Source organism: Drosophila innubila (genome assembly GCF_004354385.1).
Source record: "Drosophila innubila isolate TH190305 chromosome 2L unlocalized genomic scaffold, UK_Dinn_1.0 4_B_2L, whole genome shotgun sequence".
Lineage (NCBI taxonomy): Eukaryota > Metazoa > Arthropoda > Insecta > Diptera > Drosophilidae > Drosophila > Drosophila innubila.
In genome coordinates this window covers 5,879,453-5,901,191 of record NW_022995372.1, presented here as the reverse complement: position 1 = coordinate 5,901,191, position 21,739 = coordinate 5,879,453, and the positions used below count along the sequence as shown (strand labels likewise).

At 35.7% G+C, this 21,739-nt stretch overlaps 3 protein-coding genes across 3 annotated transcripts in view; 1 reads left to right on the top strand and 2 right to left on the bottom strand.

The window, feature by feature from the left end:
- Positions 1-14,148: 14,148 nt before the first annotated feature.
- Positions 14,149-16,275, top strand: LOC117781120 (UDP-glucuronosyltransferase 2B31). Its single transcript, XM_034617843.1, has 3 exons — positions 14,149-15,283; positions 15,349-15,565; positions 15,900-16,275. The coding sequence occupies exons 1-3, from the start codon at positions 14,176-14,178 to the stop codon at positions 16,192-16,194; spliced, it is 1,620 nt and encodes a 539-aa protein (XP_034473734.1). The 5' UTR covers positions 14,149-14,175; the 3' UTR covers positions 16,195-16,275.
- LOC117781121 (protease inhibitor) lies at positions 16,200-16,768 on the bottom strand. Its single transcript, XM_034617844.1, has 2 exons — positions 16,566-16,768; positions 16,200-16,495 (listed from the first exon to the last, which is right to left on the bottom strand). The coding sequence occupies exons 1-2, from the start codon at positions 16,669-16,671 to the stop codon at positions 16,320-16,322; spliced, it is 282 nt and encodes a 93-aa protein (XP_034473735.1). The 5' UTR covers positions 16,672-16,768; the 3' UTR covers positions 16,200-16,319.
- A 1,150-nt stretch (positions 16,769-17,918) lies between these two features.
- LOC117781095 (cGMP-dependent protein kinase, isozyme 2 forms cD4/T1/T3A/T3B) overlaps positions 17,919-21,739 on the bottom strand; it is a 35,741-nt gene continuing 31,920 nt past the window's right edge. Inside the window, 6 exon segments of the mRNA XM_034617810.1 lie at positions 17,919-18,991; positions 19,054-19,183; positions 19,186-19,242; positions 19,678-20,297; positions 20,444-20,590; positions 20,657-20,893. Coding sequence (XP_034473701.1) covers positions 18,826-18,991; positions 19,054-19,183; positions 19,186-19,242; positions 19,678-20,297; positions 20,444-20,590; positions 20,657-20,893 — 1,357 coding nt within the window. The 3' untranslated portion in view covers positions 17,919-18,825.

Sequence of the window (21,739 nt, the reverse complement as noted above, 5' to 3'; positions counted from 1 at the left end):
GTTTTTTTCTTCTATATTCTTTTTTTTTTTTGCACCATAAAAATTTGTTTGCTCTTCGCAGAAGTAGACCGTCCCTTGGCCCATGGCCTGACCTGGTTTTTAGCAATTGTTGACAAATTTTTTTGTGCCTCGTTTATGATTTCATCTTCGACGACTTTGTTTTTTTACATTTCGTCGAAAAAAATTAGATTTTTTAGTGCAAAGTCACATTGTCTTTTCTGGTTTTCCACTGCAAGTAACGACCCACAAATGCTAATGCACAGAAATTTTCTGTTTCGTGTTTTGACTTTTTACAAATCGGTATTTTTTCACATTAAACATCATTTTTGTGCATCAATTGCCACGATTTGTGACCGACTTTGGTTATAGAAGGTGAAAAATGAGTGACCTTCAAGTAGTTCTATGAATTTTGGAATAATTTCCTTAATAATTATATCTCAATAATGGACCTTGGTGGACTGCTATGATATTTATTTAAAATTTTAGGTTTAGTCAAATCTATTTAAATTTTAACCAATCACTATAAAAATGAGGCAATTATACCCTCTAGTAGTTATACTATCAAAGAAAAAACAAGTGGGAAAGGCTATAGTCGAAATCCCGACCATAACCCGTTACCTATTTCAATATATGTTACAGTACTTTATATAAATTACTACCTAACAAAAACTACTGCATAAGTTTGGGTGCTTGTATTGACTTAATTAGACCCCGTACTTAAAAAAAAGTACAGGGGTCTATTAGGTTTGTACTTTTCCGATCTTGCTGCGGCTAAGTGAGATAATAGATAATATTAATTGATAACTTTAATTACCATAAAAAACGTATTATCTTTAAAACTGTGGGTGTTGTGGTTTGTCGCGATTTGCGGGGCGGTATTTACCCTTTTTTAAGAAACGGGTCTAAAAATTGAAAAAGAAAACAAAATACGGGTTTAGCTAATTTTTTAAGTTTTTAAGACTGGACAAAAGTGTTTTATTTAAATCAATTTAGTGAGACTAGAAATTGAAGACAACAAATTTCCACATTTAATTTCAAATAAAGAATTTGTTAATGCAATAAAATTTTCTATTTAAGTTTAATTCAATCAACTTAACAGCATATTGATATATAACTGGAAATTATTCTAAGTTAATTTGCTCATTTTCAGCAAATTATCAAGATAAAATGTAAAAGCGATTTTCCAAAAACCAAAGAAGGGAAGTACTTGGAAAATGCTGCCATGAAAACGGAAAACTGCGCAAAAAGTTGTGAAAATATAAGTGCAGAAAATTGTTTCAGACCTTGAGACGCGAAACAAAATGCACTTTTATAATTAGGTAAATATGCGCTATATAGTAATAGTAAATGGTAAATATTATTGTAAAGGGATGGGCAAAAGTAAAAGTCAAGGTTAGACGGGTGCATTTTGGGCATTGTTGTGATTTGCATTGCTTGCGAAATGTATCTAAACACACCATAAACGCGTCACGCCCGCGACTTGCACACGGACTACGGCAATAATATCAAAATATCGGCAAAGGATCATAAAACTGGCCAAGGACATTGGGCAATGGCCATAAGTTGTGACGACCAGAAACCAAAACATTGCCAAAAACAGGCAGAAATCTGAACATAAAAGGGGTGTACCCTTTACCCTAGTAATTAAACAGGGTGGTCAGGTAGCCGAAAGAGGGTTGGCATTTCGGCCTAACCCTAAAATGTGATGTCGCTCTCATTGTGTGCGTTTTGTGGTGGGCGCGACGCACTTTTACTCCTTGCCTACTCGAAGGATACCTGGAAAATGGCCAAAAGGAGTCGCGAGCTGGGATTAAGCGAGAATCGACTGATCTTTCTCTCTCTCTCTCTCGCTCTGTCTCTGTTTAATGCTGTTTGCATTGCTGTTGCTTTAAGATATTGTATCTTGTAGTTGTGCTGTGGCGAATTGCCAAAGGGTTTAGTATTTGGTCCGTAGAAAAGGGTTGTATTTATTTGCCAAAATAATTAGATTGATCCTCGGCTGAGCAGCTACAATTACTGGTCACATTAGCGCTCCTCTTCGACCGCCCCCGCGGCAGCTTATCTCTCTTCATTGCTCTCTCTCTCTCTCTCTCTCTCTCGCTCTCTCTCACTCGTTGTCTGACCGTGTATCTTTGTGTGGGCCATAAAATCGAGTCAAGCTGATAAGCACTGGCAACAACAACAGCAACTGCCACAGAAATGTCGCAAAATCGCGTTGAAACCAAATCTAATAAAAAACGACAAAAATAAAAGAGAACTCACAGGGAAAAAAACAGCAACAGCAACAGCAACAATAACAAACACCTTTATGATTTTCGTGACTTTGATTTTAGCCGCCGCGTTTGTCATAAAGTCGCGTTGCTTTCATATTTTGCCGGCTGTTGATTTTCATATTTTCTTAACATTTTTGTTATTTCTTTTTTATTATTTCGCTTTTATTTGATTTTGTGATTTAGCAATATGGCGTCGATGGCCCGAGGGCGGCAAATGGCGGATACAAAGAGTTGTCCAATCAAAAAACGACGCTGTTATTAATGAATTCTTGAATTCGAGGCCTAATTGATTTCAACTCTGCGTCTCATTGAATTTTTCAATTTGCCCAAAAAAATCGTTATTGACACCCGTTGAGCTGTCGATCTATTGAACCTGAAGCTGTCTAATTAAAGCGCTATTAATGATACCGCCCACCCATTGATAGTTGTCTTACTCTTTGACCTATCTATATAGGTACAATACAATATATATATACAATACATGGACCCCGAGGGCATATCGTTTACAGCTCTAATCAGCGACTGCTCACAGCTAGAAATCCAATCCAAGTGTGTAATTAATAATACTCAGCTGAACTCAAATTTTGAAGTTCGTTGAGTTTCCAGTGAAGGCTTGTAAAGTATTCAAATTACGGGGCGACGAAAAGTGTGAAAATGCGTCTTTCAAATGACATGAAAGACAAGCCAAGTCAGCCATAACATTCACTGATTTATGACTGCAAACATGTGCGACCCACCAGATCCTTCAGCGCCACTTTACAGTGAACACTGTAAACACTGTACCGCACAGTGAACACGGCTCTGCTCTGTGTAGTGTAGTGTCAAGTACTTAGTTTTGACCGTCGAGTCGACATCGCTTGCTCCGATTACATTATACGGTCATTTGGTATGTTTACAGTGCGGCGCTATCCATAAATTATGTAATGTTCCACAAAAGTAACTCCTACTCCTCCTTCCCCTGCCCTGCCCTGCCCAGCCCTACCCTGCTTGTAACACGATGCCAAATCCTTTGTCGATAACAATTCTGAAAACTCTGTTGCACTTTGTTTATATGCATACGCCTTGAGATAGACTAATTGTCGCAGTTGAATTTTCTACTACGTCTTCAAATTGGAGCTGCTCCTCCTTGCCACAAGTGGCATGCCACAGTGTCTGCATTTGCTGGGAAAAATCATTGGATATTTTACTACAATCGAAACTGAACTTTGAATTTTGATGTCGAAAAATATTACTCAGAAAACGGAAATTCGGAAGAAAAGATTATTAAATTCAAAATTAGGAAATCTAAATTGGGAAACCAAAATTAATAATACTTTTGTTAGGGATTAAAAATTAAAAAGACAAAAATTAAGATAACAAAAATTAGAGAAACAAAAATTAGGAAATCCAAATTAGGAAAAAAATTAGAAAAGAAAAAAATATCAAAAAAATATTTGAAAATCAAAAATATTTTATAAAAAATCGGGCGATTTTATTGGAGGGATGTCTAGCCTTTCATATTTAATTTTTTCTTTTCAGGCCTTTCTCCGGCGTGTATTTAAATAATTTTAATATCTTGTCATCTTGCTAATTTATGATTACTATATTTTTCTTCCCTATTATGGATTTCTAAAATTTTATTCATTGTTTTTATTTTATTTTTTTGTAGTTCCTTTAAAATATTTCGGAATTCGAATGAGGTTCCGAACTTTGAACTACTTCAACTACACTTGGGTGGTCTAAGCAGCAGTTTTCTGTTGCAATTTCCACTTTAAGTGAGTGTGTGTGTGTGTGTTGCAAGCCACTTCTTGTTGCACTCTCAAACATCTACTCATGCTTCCACTTAGAGCTAATTTCCAGTTCGAGGAACTAATTTCGATTGCCTTTAAACAGTAGTTTCCTTTGGATCTGATAGTCGAGTGGCTTCCCATTGATTTCCTATTGAACCGCACACTCTTGTCATTTGAAGATTGTTTGGTTTCGTTTTGACAACAAAACTTTGGCCAAACACTCGTAAACGTACCAGGATTTGGGTTTCAAAAATTCTGACAACATTGGGGACACTTTCGACTGTAGCACAAGTGCTGATAAGTTCCCCTGGGAGCTGAGTTTTGGTATAAGTAATCTAATGAGATTCCAAATAATCGATATGCTGATGATCTTTACTGATTACCTTACTAAGCTCCCAGCAAAATAATTTTTAAAATAACCATTAATATGTTTCAAATTTAGCACATTTTATTAAATATTTTCTAGCTGAAAATCTTTATAAAAACATATACTCTTCATACTTGAAAAGAACTTTCCTATTTCATTGAGAAAATATTTTAAATTTTATTTGTTTCAATTTTTTAATTTTAATTTGAGTTCATTTTGCCTAAGGAAAATAATAATATCTAGAGAAAAATGGTACTTTCAAAGTACTTACTTTTAAAGTAGCTCAATTTTAATATAAACTGAATCTTAATCAGCATCAAATTTTAATAATTGTGTTTAAGAATTTATCTAATGCATTGATTAATTGATCAATTAAAGTTTATGTTATATAATAATATTACAAATATTACGATTGTAGAATGATGCATACACTATCATTTTCTTTGATTTAATTTTCACTTTAGTTAACAGTAAATTCAAATTACATAAAGTATCTGCTGCTTTTATTAAATATGGAAAGGAGTCTTAATTTATTTCAATTGAAATAATATTTAGATTACTACAAATACAATTGGGCACTTTAACGTATACTCCATTACCCTTATATCCACATACTTTAATCCTTATATTTTAATTAATAATCAAACTTTAATCTATCCTATAAGTTTACTCCTTATACCATACTTCTAACGAAGTAATTATTTTAAGACATATCAGAGAGAAGTACAATTCAATTAACTAATTTCTTTATTAAAAGAGTATTCCCTTCGTATCCTTGAGTTAAGGTACTTGAGCTAATCGATCTTGTTCAATGTGCAACTAATCGAACTTCGTTAGTTGGTTAACCCAACATTTGACGATCGTCACCTTCGGGTGCTCAGTCGGATATCAAACTGGAGTCCCTACAATTCTCCAGCTGGATAACCTGCTGCTAAATAGTCACAAATAATTATCTATTTGGCAAATAGCTGGACAGCTTCATCCAAGCCGGAAACTCAAAGTAAAGGACAGTGAGATACTTAAGCGTATATCCAATTGCAATTACGGATATCCTTGAGTTACGGATACGCCAGAGGGGGCACGAGGTTAGCCCAAGCAGCCAGAATCGATGGGTTTGTTGCCGGCGAGCGCAACGAATCTCGAAAACGAGTCTCAGTTGCCAGTTTCGCTGATTCTCTGATTCCCTGACTCTCCAAGGCGGTGCGAGAATCTGAAGTGGAATCTGCACGGGTCTAATGTTGTGATTAGCATCTGCGTTGACAAACACAGTGAGCGGTCCCAAGGCGAGATCATTGCCTTGGACTTGCTCATGGATATGGTAAGGAGAATTCTCAGCTGTACTCCGCTCCCCACCCAAGATGAATAATTATAGGTGATCTTTATGTTAAGGTTCGGCTCCTTGCTGGGACCGTTAATGGGTGCGCGTACCTTGTTGAAGAAAGCGAGCGAGAGAGAGATGGTTACATTTATAGGGTGTTACCTGCGGCGTTTTGGCATTCCTGAAAATTCCCTCCGCATTTCCCTTCAATTGATGCGCTCAGTGAGTCGTCGCATTGTTAGACAAAACGAATTCACGCGTATTCCGCCGAAACTCGCTAATGGTCACAGCGTCCTCCGACTGCCAACATCATCTTCAACCTCATGTATATACATATATGTACACTGATAAAAAAAAAGGTTCGAAATCAAGATTTTGGTCTCAAAACTAAGAGTTTTGGTCTAAACAATGCATCGAGAACATAAAATTCTTGAATTAAGAAAACACATCTTGGTTGTAAGAACATTTCAAGTAAGACCAAGTTTTTATTTTAAGATTAAGTGTTCTTAAAATTAAAGTCAAATAATAAAAAAAATAAAAATGATTTTTAAATTTATATTTTTTTTTTTTAATTTTTAATTTTAATTTATTTACATTTTATTCTTTTTGTATTTTGATTTGTATTCTTGTATTAACAACTTGATTTTTTAGATTAATATTCTTAGAATTAGTAATATGGTCTTAAAATGTTCTTATTTTAAGAACTAAATATTTAAGATTAAAATTTTTGATTTTATAATTTGGTCTTTTTTTTTTCAGTGTACTTAACATTATCGTTGTCGTTGTCGTGTTCATGTTCGCCTTCACCTTGGTCTCCGCCTGTGTTATTAATGATGGAAATTTGAAAATACAGAAGGTTCAATAATTGCAACATCATTGTGCGCGATGAGCGATGGAAAGGAGAAAGAGAGAGAGCTAGAGCGAGAACGAGAACGAGAGCTTGAAAATCAGTGACTTTGTCTCAATAACAATGCTGCAAACAAATTGCTGTTTGCTGCCACTTCTGTTGTTGCACACAGCTAAAACGCGTGTCCCTTGGCTGCCATTTTTCCTATGCTTTAACAGAGCGAGAGACAGAGAGAAAAAGAGAACGAAGAGTGAGAGAGAGAGAGTGAAATCGTTTTATTGCCACATTTATGAGTCGAGAGATACCTGCCACTCCTCCCACAACTCCTCGTCTCACCTCGCCTCGCCTCGTCTCGTCTCGATCGGCAGCAATGCATTTATATTGCAGCAATTTCGTATCAATTGAATGTTTTCCACGAATCCGCAACGATCATAAACCACGTCGCGTGGAGTAGGAAGGACAACAGATACAGCTACAACTGCAGCTAAAGATACAGATACAAATACAGATACAGATACATCTACAGCTACATCTTCGACTATAGCTACAACCCTGAGCAAGACAACGACTTCTTAGCCCATTTCCATGTGCCATGTTCTCTTTATGCCAATTTTTATGCGCTTCACCTTCACTTTGCCCATTCCCAAGTCCATTCCAGATCCCATTTCCATTCCCATTCCCATTTCCATTTACCATTCCCTTTGCCCGTTTATTGGCCTTTTTGTCATCGCAAATTCACGTGTAAAACATACCTCAAGTTTTGGCTTTGGACTCTGCGCGTGCCCCGCGACTCCTTTTTGCCCAGTTTACAGCTACAGTGTGTTTACATTGAGCCCATCCTCGATCCGTTGAGTGTCCTCCAGGCAGCACGCGCCTCACAAAAGCAATATCAAGTCATGCCCTCTGTACTGTGTACACAACTCAACACAATTCAACACAAATGCTGAACCATTGTCGAGATTCCCTTGAATTGTAGGCACACGAATTAACGAATCAACTTCCTGGCACATCAAAAGCATTCAACCTAAGGTGCAAATGACCTTGTCAGGGGAGGGAAGCCTTAAACAATAATACAGGGAGCTCGGAAGCACAAGTGTAGAAAAGCAGGTGGAAAGCTAATACCACATACTCAATCATGTTTTGAGTATTAAATTTAATGTTTTTAAATATATTTAAATTGATGTTTTACGGTTTGATTCTTTACAATTTGTATATATTCAGAATTTTTTTATTAAAAAAGTTTGGATGTAAATTGTCTGTGTTGACGCTAAGGAAACTGATAAATACACTTTTACAATTTATTTCTGACAATATCGTCGCTAAATATATTCTTCTCCTTACTACAGATCTATCTCTTTACACTCAACTTATTTGATTCTCTATTGCCTGTTTCAAATTAACTTTCACATAGTTTTGAGTAATACTTTATATTTCTTAATAATTTACTTGCATAAATCACTTGGCGGTCGGACGAGGCGTTTAAATGCATTTGTCATTCATTGTACTGAAAAAATAGGTCTTTTAGTTTCACAATGGAGAAAACACCTTAACGGCAGACAACTCAAATGAAAATAATTAAGGAACCACAGAAAACTGTGAAACAATTTTCTAAAACTCTATGCAACTACAGTAACTTTTTATTTCAGACATTTAAACAAATTATATATCAATTAGCCACCCGTTCTTGTTTCTATTTGCATCCAATCGGACCAGAACTTCGAGTCTTACTTTTAAGGATTTAAGGGATATTAACAAATAACAAGTTAAGACCAGGGGCTGAAAATAATCGTTATTTGTCAAAATGTCAATTATGAAATTTTAACTTGAATATGAGCGGAGATATTCACAATGACTTTTATTCAAAAGTTTTTAAATATAAAAAGTCTTTAGACTTTAATTTTATTCCTTAAAAATAATAGTCTTTTGGGACTTGTAAATTTAAAAATCAGAAATAAAAGTCCATACAGGCTTTCATTTTATTTCTCAAAAAAGACTCGAAAGACTTATGAAAGACTAATAAAATAAAGATCAAAAATAATAATTAATATGGGTTTTTTTTTAAATACAAGTGACTATTAATATTTTTTATGTATAAAACAAAATTCTTAAATAACCATTAAAAGTGATTTTTTTGCTTACTGCTCATAACAGTTATGGTCCCCGTTGAAAACTAATCTCATTTCTAATAACAATTTTGCAATGCCAAGACAAAAAGTTGTTTATCAGAGGTGTTCTACAAATCTTTAACAGCGCCAAAGCAACCCAAAAACAGTTGTTGGGGTTCCTGAAAACAAACAAGCATCAAATGTCTTAAAAATTGTTGAAGATTTGGCAAAATGAAATATTTATTAAATTAAATTAAATTAATTTTTCAATTGAATAAAAATGCAAAAAATACATTTTTTATAATTTTGTAAATTATATAAAATAAATCTCAACATAAAAATGTTGTTGAAACTGGAAGAAATGCGATTTTTTTGTCTTCGAAAATATGTTCAAAAAAACAAATCCCTTCAAAAACTCTAGAGATTTATAGAACACACCTGTATATTCCAAATAATATAAAATATAATATTTTAAATTATAACATTTATTATTTATAAAAAGAATATTTTTCCATATGTAGTACTAGTCACTTAAACACTCTGACTTTCTGTCTAAGTTTTTAAGCTTCGACTGAATTAAATTTAGCACTAGAAAATTGATTTGCTAGAACTTATCAATTTTTATAATAATCCCCCACTTCCCGTATTAGAAGTAAAGTTGGACGAGACATGTTCTAATAATCTAAGTATTTTGATAGGTCTCAAGTATATGTTGTCTAACAAGAGACTATCAGTAGGCTATCTGTAAGCGCATTATATATTCAAGTTCTTCTTGAGACTATTACAGGTGTACATGATAAGTTATCAGCATACATTCGAAATATGTATGTGGTATAGTATAGATCTATATAAATCCATGACTAGCTGTAATTGACTATAAACAGGCGCCAAGTGTTGCAACTGAAGTGGCATCATTGGAGACACCGAAGACATTGTCATTATTATTGTAAGCAAACTGCAATCGAGAGGTAGACGCAGGTGAAATCAATTCAAGTAGCGTGTGTAGCTCTTGAGAAAGTCAAGTGGAGTGGACAAGCAGGAAACTGCAGCTCCAACTGAATAGAACAGAAGAAGAAGAAGAAGAAGTAAGCTGAACTGCAGCCAATCCACTCGAGGATTTTGTGCTGTTATCTTTTGACACTCGTCCACTCAGCAACTGGGTTTTGCTACCCGAAAATCCTCATTGTCCAACGGCACGAGTTTGATAGCCCCAGGGAGGGGATATGCCTTTGTCCAGATTTTAATTAGATCACGGCCTGTCTAGCTCCCTCCCTTCTCCTTCTCTCCTGCTCTCCTTCTCTATATCTCATCTGTTTGCCTGCTGCGCACACATGTTGTACATAGTGTGTCCTGTGTCCTTTATGGCCTGCTAATCCTGGTCATCGATGTGCTTGGACGTTTGTGGAGCAACCAACAGGCGACAATCAATGCAAACAGCCAGACAAATGAGCAAACAAATGAGCAACGTATGTGTCCTTAAATCCAGCAAATTGGATCATAACTGCAAAATGTCGAAATCTGCACAAACAGCGCACTAATTAAGTCCTGCAGCGAGGCGACACATTAAACAAGGACAACGATGGGCCCAAAAATCATTAGAGGAACAAAAACTGACCAAGCACCCATCAAATGCGAATCCATTAAAACTGAAAATGAAACTGAACAAACTCCGAGCTCAATTTTATGAAGTCAGTGAAAGAATTAAAAAGAGCATTTGAATTACGAAGAAACGATTTGAAAAATCATACATATGAAGAAATACAATCGGAAATATAAATGACGTCAGTGGAAACAACCTTTCTATAGATTTAGAACTCAAATAACCTGGCTATTGACGTCAGTGGTCCTTGCTAGCTAAGTCTTTTCTTTATCTTAGTTTATTGCAATTAATTTAGAATTTTAATTTATTTATTTTATTTTCTACTCTATTCTATACTCTATTGTAGGGAATTGAAAAAACTGTCAGACCGACAATGTTATCATCTATTTTGTTTCCTTTCATCTTCATAATTTTAATCATTAAAAAATGTTTAATGTAAATTTAGAATCCAGAATATCAAAAATCTATAAAACGTAATATTATCCAACTTACTTTAATGTAATATTTATTTTACACATGGAATGCTTATGAATTAGTTTTGGAAAATGCATCACACTTTGTGGAAATATAGAGTTCAAGATTCTAATTAATTATAATATCTCATAAATATAAAATAATTTAAATTTAAAAATATAACTTAATTCAGCTACTATGCATTTTAGCTAAAAATTTTGTCAGGCAAAGTAGAATAAGCTTCCTTTTTAGAAGTAATCAATAAGTTACAATTATAATCGGAGAATAGTCTAAGTTCTAAGTTCTTAGTTAATCAGTTGAAGTCTGTCAAAAAGACCTTGATCCTCGTTTCAATTATGTGTACACAAAACCAATAACTAAATTCCAGATGTGAGAAGCAATTTAAAGAGTGTGTGTACATTTCAAATGTTTTTGTTTAATTTCATTATGTGATTTTAGTGATTAGAATCTGAAAGTGTATTTATAGGGGGCGTCATTGAAACTACCGAGTACCAGCCAACAGCCAACATCCAACAGGCAGCAATCAACAATCAACAGCAGTTGGAATAATTTTTCCCATGGGTAACCAAAAACTTATCGACATGGAGCACTCAGAGACTGCGACCTAGGCCTGTTCACTTTTAATTGCTCTGTTTGCTTAAATACAATTTTACACACACATACACTTTTTTATCGTGAAATAAAAAACACTTAGGAGTGTGGTTAACAGTTGTTTGGCGCTCTTATCTTGTATGTTGTTGTGTGTGTGGCCCAATCGGCGTCGCCCTGGGAAGTGGGTCGTTGACAACGCCCACAAACATCACAACTACAACACTCTCAATGTTCCCCTTGTCCACTTGTACACTTGCCAGTGCAAAGAGTTGTCATCTATGGAATTGGTTTCCAAATGGGCCACTTCATCTAACAGTCTTTAATCTTTGCTCAACCAGGCTGATTCAGTACTCCCCTCCGCCTTTCCCCCCCCTCTTGCCTATCTCTGTCAGTTGCAAAGTGCACTTGTCCATTTTAGGGGCAGCTGTAGATGCATTTTGTCAGTCAATTACAATTATTATCATCGGTTCATCGCTTGAGGTTCAATTAACGCTTACTACTGTCCATTATAGATGTGTCTTGTTTTCGGGGCGTATTCCGAATTCAATTGTATGAATTCAATAATCTCAAGGCATTTGCTTTGTTGAGTGTTGCGCAATAATTTGGAGCAATTTAGTTACCAGAGGGAGTAATTGTGGAGTAATCAGTAATGGCTGTGACGTAGTTTATAAATAGGCCAAAACTTAGAAATTCTTAGAGCTTATGAAGAACATTTTTTTATATAAATTTTTGTATATTATATGTTTGTATGTATGTATATAATTTCATCAACATTTACTTGCAAATCTTTAAGTTCAATGCAATAAATCTAATATACTTTTAAAGTATTCTTTATTTAGAAATTCAATTATTTTTTATACTATTAAATTATTTGCTATTACGTTTTGCATTTTGCTACAACGCATTATACTAGTTTTTATTTACACATTCTACCATGTACTTTTATCAGCGTTGTTAAACAAATTTTTCCATTATTAATAAACGTTCATTTGTTGCCATTCAATATAAAAAAAAAGGCTAAAAAGACGAAATGGATCTGTTAACGCGTAAAATTGCAGCTTACGCATTATACACAAATAATATTATTCTAGTTATACTATTCTGCAAGTTCACTTTTAATAAAAAGTCTAAGAAAAATATTTTTCACACTTTCATTTGTCTATTTGTGTTTTCCCGACATTTTTTAATTCTCGAAATCAAAATCAAATCAGTGTGCAAAATGGGTCGTTCCTGAAACAGATTCATATTTGTTTAAACGAAATCGAAAACAAATCCGAATCTGTTTCAGGAATCCCACTATATTATTCTTCAATCAGTGCAAAAGTGACCACAAAACTACATTACATGCTTTCCGGCTGGAAAGAGCAAATTTTTTGACAAAAAAGTTGGCAGCACTGTTTTGGAATTTGGCAAAATTTTTGCACTTAGCAAATAACCTAGGTAATTTTCTCAGTGATTTTTGTTAGATTTTTAATATTTTTCTACATATGCAATTTGTTTCCCCTTGGGGCGACGAACTTAAAAATTTCATTCAATATTCACCTTTATTTTATATAGTTTCGTATTTTAAATGTTCATAAAATTATTAATTAATTGCAAAGTTATTGCATTTTGCAGCTTACACTACCTAAAATTTAAATTAGCTCCGCAGCGCCATCTGTGTCACATTTGCGTCAGACCACGTTACTCCTTTTTAGAAATTTGCTCCTCACTTAACAGTAAGTATTACATATGCAAACGCGGGAAATATAAATTAAATTTAATTTAGTTTTCAACAACGATTTGGTTAAAAACAAACAAATAAAATATAATTTCGAAATTATATAAAAAAGGGGGGGAAATAATTTATGAATCTTATGTTAATTTTAGCCAGTCAAAAACTTGACAAAAATGTTAACAAAAATGCTGCTAATATTTTAGCTGTTTGGCATCGCAGTTTCAGCTGGCAACACTGCTTCAGTGACTGACAATTTGTTGGTGCACGTTTTTGATTCATTTCAAATGCCAAAATGTTTGACAGCGCCATCTATGTTACACAGATATTACACAGTGCAACGCATGAAGCAATTAAAGAATGCGATTAAGAGTATGCTTTAACCCTTCAGGTTGAATCGCTGTAGCTTAACAGCTTACAATAAGTGCAGCCCCTAAAATTATGCAACTTTTCTCATCAATAGCATTGCGGCATCGCATTTTAGCTCAGAAATATACAGATGTGCTCTACAAATCTCCAATAGCGCTAATAAAACCCAAAAGCAACTATTTGTGTTCCTGAAAACAAGAAACCATTGCTTTGAAATGTCTAAAAAATTCTTGAAAGAATTGACATAATTAATTATTTATTGATCTGAATTAAAATATCTTTAATTTGAATAAAAATGCAAAAAATTAATTATTTTCGAAAATATTAAATCTCTGACAGTTTCTCTTCAAGATCTCTAGAGATTTCTAGAACACACCTGATAGTTTAAGAACGTAGTAAAAGTGCTCAAAAGATAATGTTTGAAATAGGAACTGAATGAAAAATGATCTAAGGCATTTCTAAGCTGCCAGACGTTCAAAAAACGTTCTGTTGTGTTCCACACTCTCTCTTTCTCTCTCCTCTCTCTTACTCTCTATCACTCTCGCTCTGTGGACTTACATGTACTTGACAGCTGTATTGCAATTGTAATTTAATCATAAACATCGCAATGGGCACTGGGCAACAGAGCAAACAAACCACAAACAAGTTAACAATCGCCGATACTCTTATCAAGCGAGGCGTTAAGTAATCATCATGATGGAATTGATGAAAAAATTAAAATGCACATTCGTTCGAGAAACGTTAAAAGATGACGACGCAATATCGGGCGACATTAATTGGCCTTTGTTTGGCGGTGTCGTTGTCGATGTTAATTGGTGTCGCCTCCGCTGGCAATATTCTGGCCGTGTTCCCGCACTTTGGATTCAGTCACTTTAAGGTGGTGCAGCCATTACTTAGTGAATTGGCGCAACGTGGTCACCACGTCACCGTGATTTCCTATGTGAGGAATCCGCTTGCCGCGCACTTGGGAAACTATGAGGAACTCTTGACCGCCGATGCAGCCGAAGATCAGACGAGCAGCACCATCAATATAGTGCCACTGTCGGAGCACACGCCGACAAGATCTTTGATTGCCCTTCTCCAGGAATACCACGATCTGTTCAGCGAGGGACAAAAAACGTGTGGAACTCTATACGCCAGTGGACATGTGCAGACTGTACTTAAGCGACACCAGGAGAAGCCCTACGATCTCCTGCTGACCGAATACTTTAGCACTGACTGTCAGCTGGCCATTGCCAAGCTGCTGCACCTGCCCATCATAGGCGTGAGCACCTGTGCCTTGATGCCCTACTTCTATGATCGCATCGATCTGCCCGATACGCCCGCCTATATCCAGTCGGAGTTTGTGGGATTTGCCCAACCCTTGAACTGGAGTGACCGTCTCCTGAATTTTGTGCAGGCCAAGCTCTTGAAGTTCTTGTACAAGGTACATTCAAATCGTGCGGATAAAGCACTGATTAAGCATCACCTGGGCATCGATATCGATGTGGATGAAGTGGCACGTAGACAAACCGCCTTCATACTGGGCAACCAGCATTATTCCCACCTGGGCAGTCGACCAGTCACTCCACAATTCCTCGAGGTGGGCGGCATGCACATCACCAGCGATGCCAAGAAGCAGCTGCCTCCGAAAATTGTCGAGTTTCTGCAGCAATCCAAGCAGGGCGTCATCTTCATCAGCTGGGGTTCCATGGTGCGTGCCTCCAGCATGGATGAGGACAAGATGCAGGCCATGGTAAAGGTGCTACAAAAGCAGCCATTGAATGTCATTTGGAAATGGGAATCCGATGAAGTTCCTCATGTGGATGCCAGCAAATTTCTATTCGTCAAATGGGCACCACAGCTGGCATTGCTCTGTGAGTTTGTTTGCAATCAATCAAGCTAAGAAACCTTTATCATATGACTCTTCTTCAATCTCTAGGTCAACCTCAGGTCAAGCTGTTCTGGGCACATGCTGGATTACTGGGACTCACCGAGGCGTTGCACTGTGGCAAACCTCTGCTGATGACACCTCTTTATGGTGATCAGTTTCTGAACTCACTTGCGGCTCAAGATCGTGGTATTGGCTTGCTGCTGGAATATGAGCAGATTAACGTGGAAACAGTGCGAGAAAAGCTCCAGCAGCTCAGCGATCCCAGGTGAGCAGAAAAAAAAAAAAATACCGCATAAGAACCAGGAGAAAATACCGAACCGGTACCGGTTATTTTTTTTTTATCAACACTCCAATTTTTTCTTACATTCTCCTTGACACTTTTCCAAAAACTTCAAACCAACATTACTTTGCGGATTATCATATTCATCATTTTTCGGTCTATAAATTGATTCGTTTAGAAAAATGTTTTTTTCTTTTGTTTGGTTTCCATTTTTCTGTACTTAACTTCAAACTGTAATAGCTTTTTGTCAGTGATATTTTATCATCTAAGCTCGTGCTATTAAAGCATTCAGAAATCTAATTTTATTTTTTTGTTTCAGTTATGCTGAACGCGCTTCAAAGATATCGCAGATTTTTAATCAACGCGAGCGTTCGCCTTTGGAGACAGCCATTTGGAGTGTGGAGCATGTGATGCAACATGGACTCTTTGCTGCCGAGCTGTTGCAATCGCCGGGCATAGAACTGAACTGGTTTATTTACCATTCACTGGACACTTTGGTTTTGTTGCTGGCTTTGCTGCTGTTGCTCATTGTGAGCTGGCGGGCTCTGTTCCAATCTCAGGGAAAATCACAGCAGCAATCACAGCCACGCAAGCGCAAGCCACGCAAATCTTAGATATATTACAATGTATTTAGATATATATTTTTACATATGTTACAATATATTACAATATATTCAATCTTCACTTTCGTCCCATTAACATAAATAGTTGAAACAAAAAGGTTAAGCCTAAAAATAAGTTAATAGCGTCCACGTTGCATGCAATCACGTCGGCATTCCTCGTAGGTCAGAAAATTGTTATCCGTTGAGGCACATCCCGTGTAGTAGAAACTTTCGCAGTTGCCCGTATCCTTGTTGTAGGCATAACGCAGTTGCTTTCCCCGACATAAACCCGGTGCCTTGGGCTGTTTGCAAGCTAATGTATCAAATAAATTATATCACTTTCAAAATAAATTCCTTTTTCTAAGATCCAATCTGAAACATACCAATCAACTGCTTCACCTGCTCTTGCGTTTGATTCTCCAGGCGTAGTCCAAAACCTAAGGCAATGCCCAGCGCCAGCAGCAGCCACAGTAAACTCCAGCTAAGCATGTTTCGAGTTTAATTTAGAATTTCCTTAAGTCGGTGCATTAAAAAATATATTTATTTTTGATATATTTTCTTGATGTTTTTCCAGCTTAATTCACTTATTATTATATTTTACTTTAAGCACTTTTTATTTCAACTCCAACTGCCAGACGCGCTTAAAGTAACCACATTGAATGTTCTCTATAAAGTGAATCGTACCACTTTGACAGATTTTTCTCAGCTTTCTCTGCTTTTTCGGATTTTTGTTAAAGTCGCGTTGCGCACGTAACTGAGTTTTGTTTTTAATTCTATTCTGCATTTAGCCATTTGCTTTACTTTTATTTCATTTCATTTAATTCGGTTTCTTCTTTTTGACGAAATGCATTCGATTGAGTCAAAACGTGTGCTTTGGCCAAGTTTGTGGTACTGAACTTGAGTGCTCCAATGCAGAAAGCGTTGAGTTGAGTTCAGCGGATGTCACAGCTCACAACAGTCGAGCATGTAGACTTTAAGACACCCTGCTAACAGATTTAAGTAACCGCCTACATAAATCCGACAAAAAAAATGCAAATAATATTATTTTTGTGATGGGTTTGTTAAATTCAATTGCATAATTTTGTATTTTGGAATCAAATTTAAATGTACAATTGAATAATATAAATCTACCAACCAAGGTATTCGAAGACAGAAGCTATTCAAACGATAAGTTTTAATAATTTGTAACTTTGATACAATAAAATTTTGAATAAATATATAATTTTAATTAAAAAGTAAACTATTTACTCTTCAAAATTAGAATAACAAATTTTAAAAATGTAAAACTTTATAAATTAAATTCCCAAGACAAACTCTAATGAACAACAATATTGAGCTGAACATAATTAACCTTCCGGAGCTGCAATTTCTTAATTTCTGTCAGCTGAAATACCAGGCGAACAAAATTCACAAGAGATAATTTGAGGAAGCGATCAATTAGAATGGAAGCGATCACATAGAGATTGAGAGAGTGTCATTGCAGGCACACTGCGCTTTTGCAATTAGTTGGCAAGTGCGCTTGTGTGTGTGTGATGTCGGTGCAGTTCTACAAGCTGTGAGCAAAAGATACACCTTTCTGTCGTTTCTGTTCGCCTGCTGTTTCTGATCGTTGACTCAATGCCTCAGCCCCAACCAAATGAGCTTGCATTTGTGCCGCGTGACGTCATCAGCTCCCCTATGATAATGCTTAGCTTCCCATGCCGGTTATTTCCAATTAATAAATAAACATTTATTTGAGGCGCATAAATTTGTTATTTGTTTAATTTCTATCTCAGTTTACTTATAATAGACAATTAAAAAGGCGTTTATTTATTCATTTACATATTCATATAATATAGAAAATGATGGCTTATGCTAATGACAAAGGGATAATTATAGTAGATCCACATTAACATGATGACAGTGTAAAAAAGAGTACGAGTAGGGAGAACAAATGTTATGGACATGAGGGTCTTGGTCATATAATTGCATAAAAATCAGCTTAAAAACTATAAGGCAACCCGATTTATGTGTGTGTGTGTGTGTGTGTATGCGTGTGTGTTGTATATGGGGTGTGTGTGTGTGTGTGTGTGTGTATGCGTGTGTGTTGTATATGGGGTGTGTGTGGTTGTGTATGTTTGCACTTGGTACATTAACAATTATTATTGTAATTTTACATAGTTAGAAAACAATTTACACATGGAAGAGAACAGAGCTGCAACGCGTTTGCCTCATTGCCAGACGAGCCTACTTACAATTTATATCAATTTTCCAATCAACTAGAAAGTATTTCTCAAACTTTACATAATAATAGTAATATATAGTTACAGTTATAGTTATAAACATAAACTCGTTAATAAATTCATTATGTTGCACATGTTATCATCAGATCTGAGACAATATTCTGCATTCTTGAGCTGTTCTTTTCATTTCTTTTATGATATGGGCTTAACTAAAAAGAACCGTAGCCATTGCGACTGCTACATTGCGGGGGGTCATCTCATCTACAGCTTCTTCTACAATTTTTAAGCCAGACCCTGACTATTGCTTTGGCGTACAAAATGGCGCACTAGTTAAGAATCTTTAAAAATCCTCAAAACCATCAACATCTTCCATTCAAGTTGCAGCTAGAGAGCAGTGTCAAATCTTTTCCATAATTCTACACTAAAAATCCTTATCCCATCCGCTAACATCATCTGGTGGCGGTCCCTCTGGATCTGGCGGATAATCATCAAAGTTTGTCGTATCCACAACGCTCTTCACCGCGGGTTTTATCGGTGGCTCCAACGTGCGATTCTGCAAACCCCACCAATAAAATCCATCGAACCATCTAAATAATAAATAGCGAATGTCAATGGAATGTATAAGAATTTATAGATATTCTTCACTTACTTGTGCTTCTGTATTTCGCTTATGCCGCCTCGTTGATATCCCAAGCGTTCGGCGGGATTATCGCGACAGAGTTTCTTAATCAAATTGCTGGCATTACGTGTTATATTACGAGGAAATTCGATGGCATCGATCCCTTAAGTATTATATTATAGGTACGCATTGGATCCGAGCCTGTGAACGGAGGTGTGCCTGCAAGAGTAACAGTTTATAATAAATTTCTTTAGAGTAATATATTGGAAAACCAACAAAATCGAAAATATTACTTTAAAATAAAAACAATATTAATATTTAAATACATTTTAGTTTAATACATTAAAAAATACCTGCAGAACTTAACATTTTATTGTGCTCCTGGAATCAATTGATATATTGAATTGTATTGAAAAGGATTTACACAATAAAATACAAATATATGAATATCTCACTATTAGAGTCAGATAAAATCAAAGCTATATTTTTCTAATATTAATAAACTAATTTCTTCTTCTTTTATTTTTGTATTGCGAATAATTTTAATATTTGAATTTCCTAATTTTTGCTGCCTTTTATTATTCACCTTATTTAAAGTTTTATTTTTCGTGCTTTTTAATTTATATAATATATAATAGTTGTGGATACACTTACCTGTAAGCAGCTCAAACATGAGCACGCCCAGCGACCAATAGTCGGCACTGATGTCATGGCCACGATTCAATATCACCTCGGGTGCCACATACTCTGGTGTGCCGCAGAATGTCCATGTCTTCCTACCCGATTGCAGTTTCTTGGCGAAACCAAAGTCCACTAGCTTCACATAACCCTTCTCGTCGAGCAGTAGATTCTCGGGTTTCAAATCCCTGTAGATAATATTGCGCGAGTGTAGATAATCAAAGGCCTCCACAACGCAAGCTGTGTAGAATCTTGTGGTGGCATCATCAAAGTTGCCCTTATCCCGTAATATTGTCCAGAGCTCTCCACCCAAACAACTCTCCATCAGCATGTAAAGATATTTCTTATCCTTAAACGTCTTGAATAGCTTGACAATAAACTGACAATTGGCCTCGCCCATAATTTCCTTTTCGGACATTATGTGCTGTTGCTGTCGTGTCTCCACAATCTGTGATTTCTTCATCTGCTTGAGAGCAAAGGATCGTGAGCTATCTCCATTGGTTTGCACTAGCTCAACACGCCCAAAGCCGCCCACGCCCAGTGTGGCAATAACACGCAGATCTGTCAGTTTGATGTCCCGGAATTCCTCGTTGATCCTGAGAGAATTGAGAATTTAATTAATTATTCTATTTTTTTTTTATTATAAAATATGAACAGTCGATAAAACAATTTAAATTTAAATTCTATTAAAAATAAACACAAGCAATTTAATATTTAAAATATATCTTTTATTTCTACTTACTTTGTGCGCTCAATTGCATCATCGTCATAGCGATGCTTGATCTCGTCCAGACTTGAGATCAGCTGATTGAAGGTCTCGCGATCGATGACCAAACAGCTGACACCCTCAGGAGACTCACAAATGATATTCGCAGTGCGCAGATCATCACTAAAATTAGGAAATTAAGAATTAATCCTCCTAAACAAACGATAGATAAGTGTAATATAAACTTACCCCTGCAAGGCCTTCTCGCCGAAAAAGTCACCCTTGCCCAGCATACGAATGAATTTCTCCTCCTGCGTATCCTGTTGCTTGATCGTCACACGCACCTTGCCTTTGGATATGATAAAGAAGGTGTCGCCACGTGCTCCTTGTCGCACAATGTAATCCCCACGTTGATAATGCGTCTCCTCCAGCACATCGGAGATTTTGATAAGTGTATCTTCTGGCAAGTCCTTGAATATGGGTACACTGAAGTAACACGAAAATAAAAAATTATTAGAGTTGTATGTTAAGGAAACAGATAGTAGTTTTTCTTTTGAGATGGAACTTTTTCTTATCTGACTGACATTAATGACTTTTTATAATTAGTAAGTGATTTTTCAATTTTATGTAATCATTACATTGCATTAACAGGAGACAAAAAATTAGATAATAAAAGAAGAAACATTGTGGCAAAAAACTAATTTGGAAAGCACGAAATATTAAATTAAAAAAAAATATTTTTGAGAACAATTAAAGAATGTTTTAAATAATAAATATATAACATGTTTTTTGACAAAGTTAGGAAAGATTGAAATGTGGTAAGTCTTCCCATTATAGTATTCATCCAGAAACCAAAAAACATTCCAAAGACAAATTTTAAATGTTGTTTATTTACTTATTAATGTCAAAAGTTCAATGGAAGTGTTTTTTGAAAAAATAAAGTAAAGATAATTGTTAAGAGAACAAAAAAAGATAATTTTTGCAAATAAAACTTTTTTGAATATAAATTAAATTTAGAGATCGAACCCTGGCATTGGTCTGAGCTGAGATTAGAGAGGGAGAGGAAGCCAAGTTATTTTTTAATGAATGATGACTTTTCTTAGAGAATGAACTAATCAACTATGGTAATTAAAAACACCATTCAAACGATGCGCTATACTGAGTGCTGAAGATAATAAAGTAAAACTGTCCCCTTTCACAATAAAAGACACTTTTCCAACGCATTTGCGATAAGTCTTAAACCTATTTTAAGGATGGTGACAATGTTTTACTGCCCATATAAGGCAACTTAAATGCAATTTGGATAGACTGAGATATTAAATGAAATTTGAG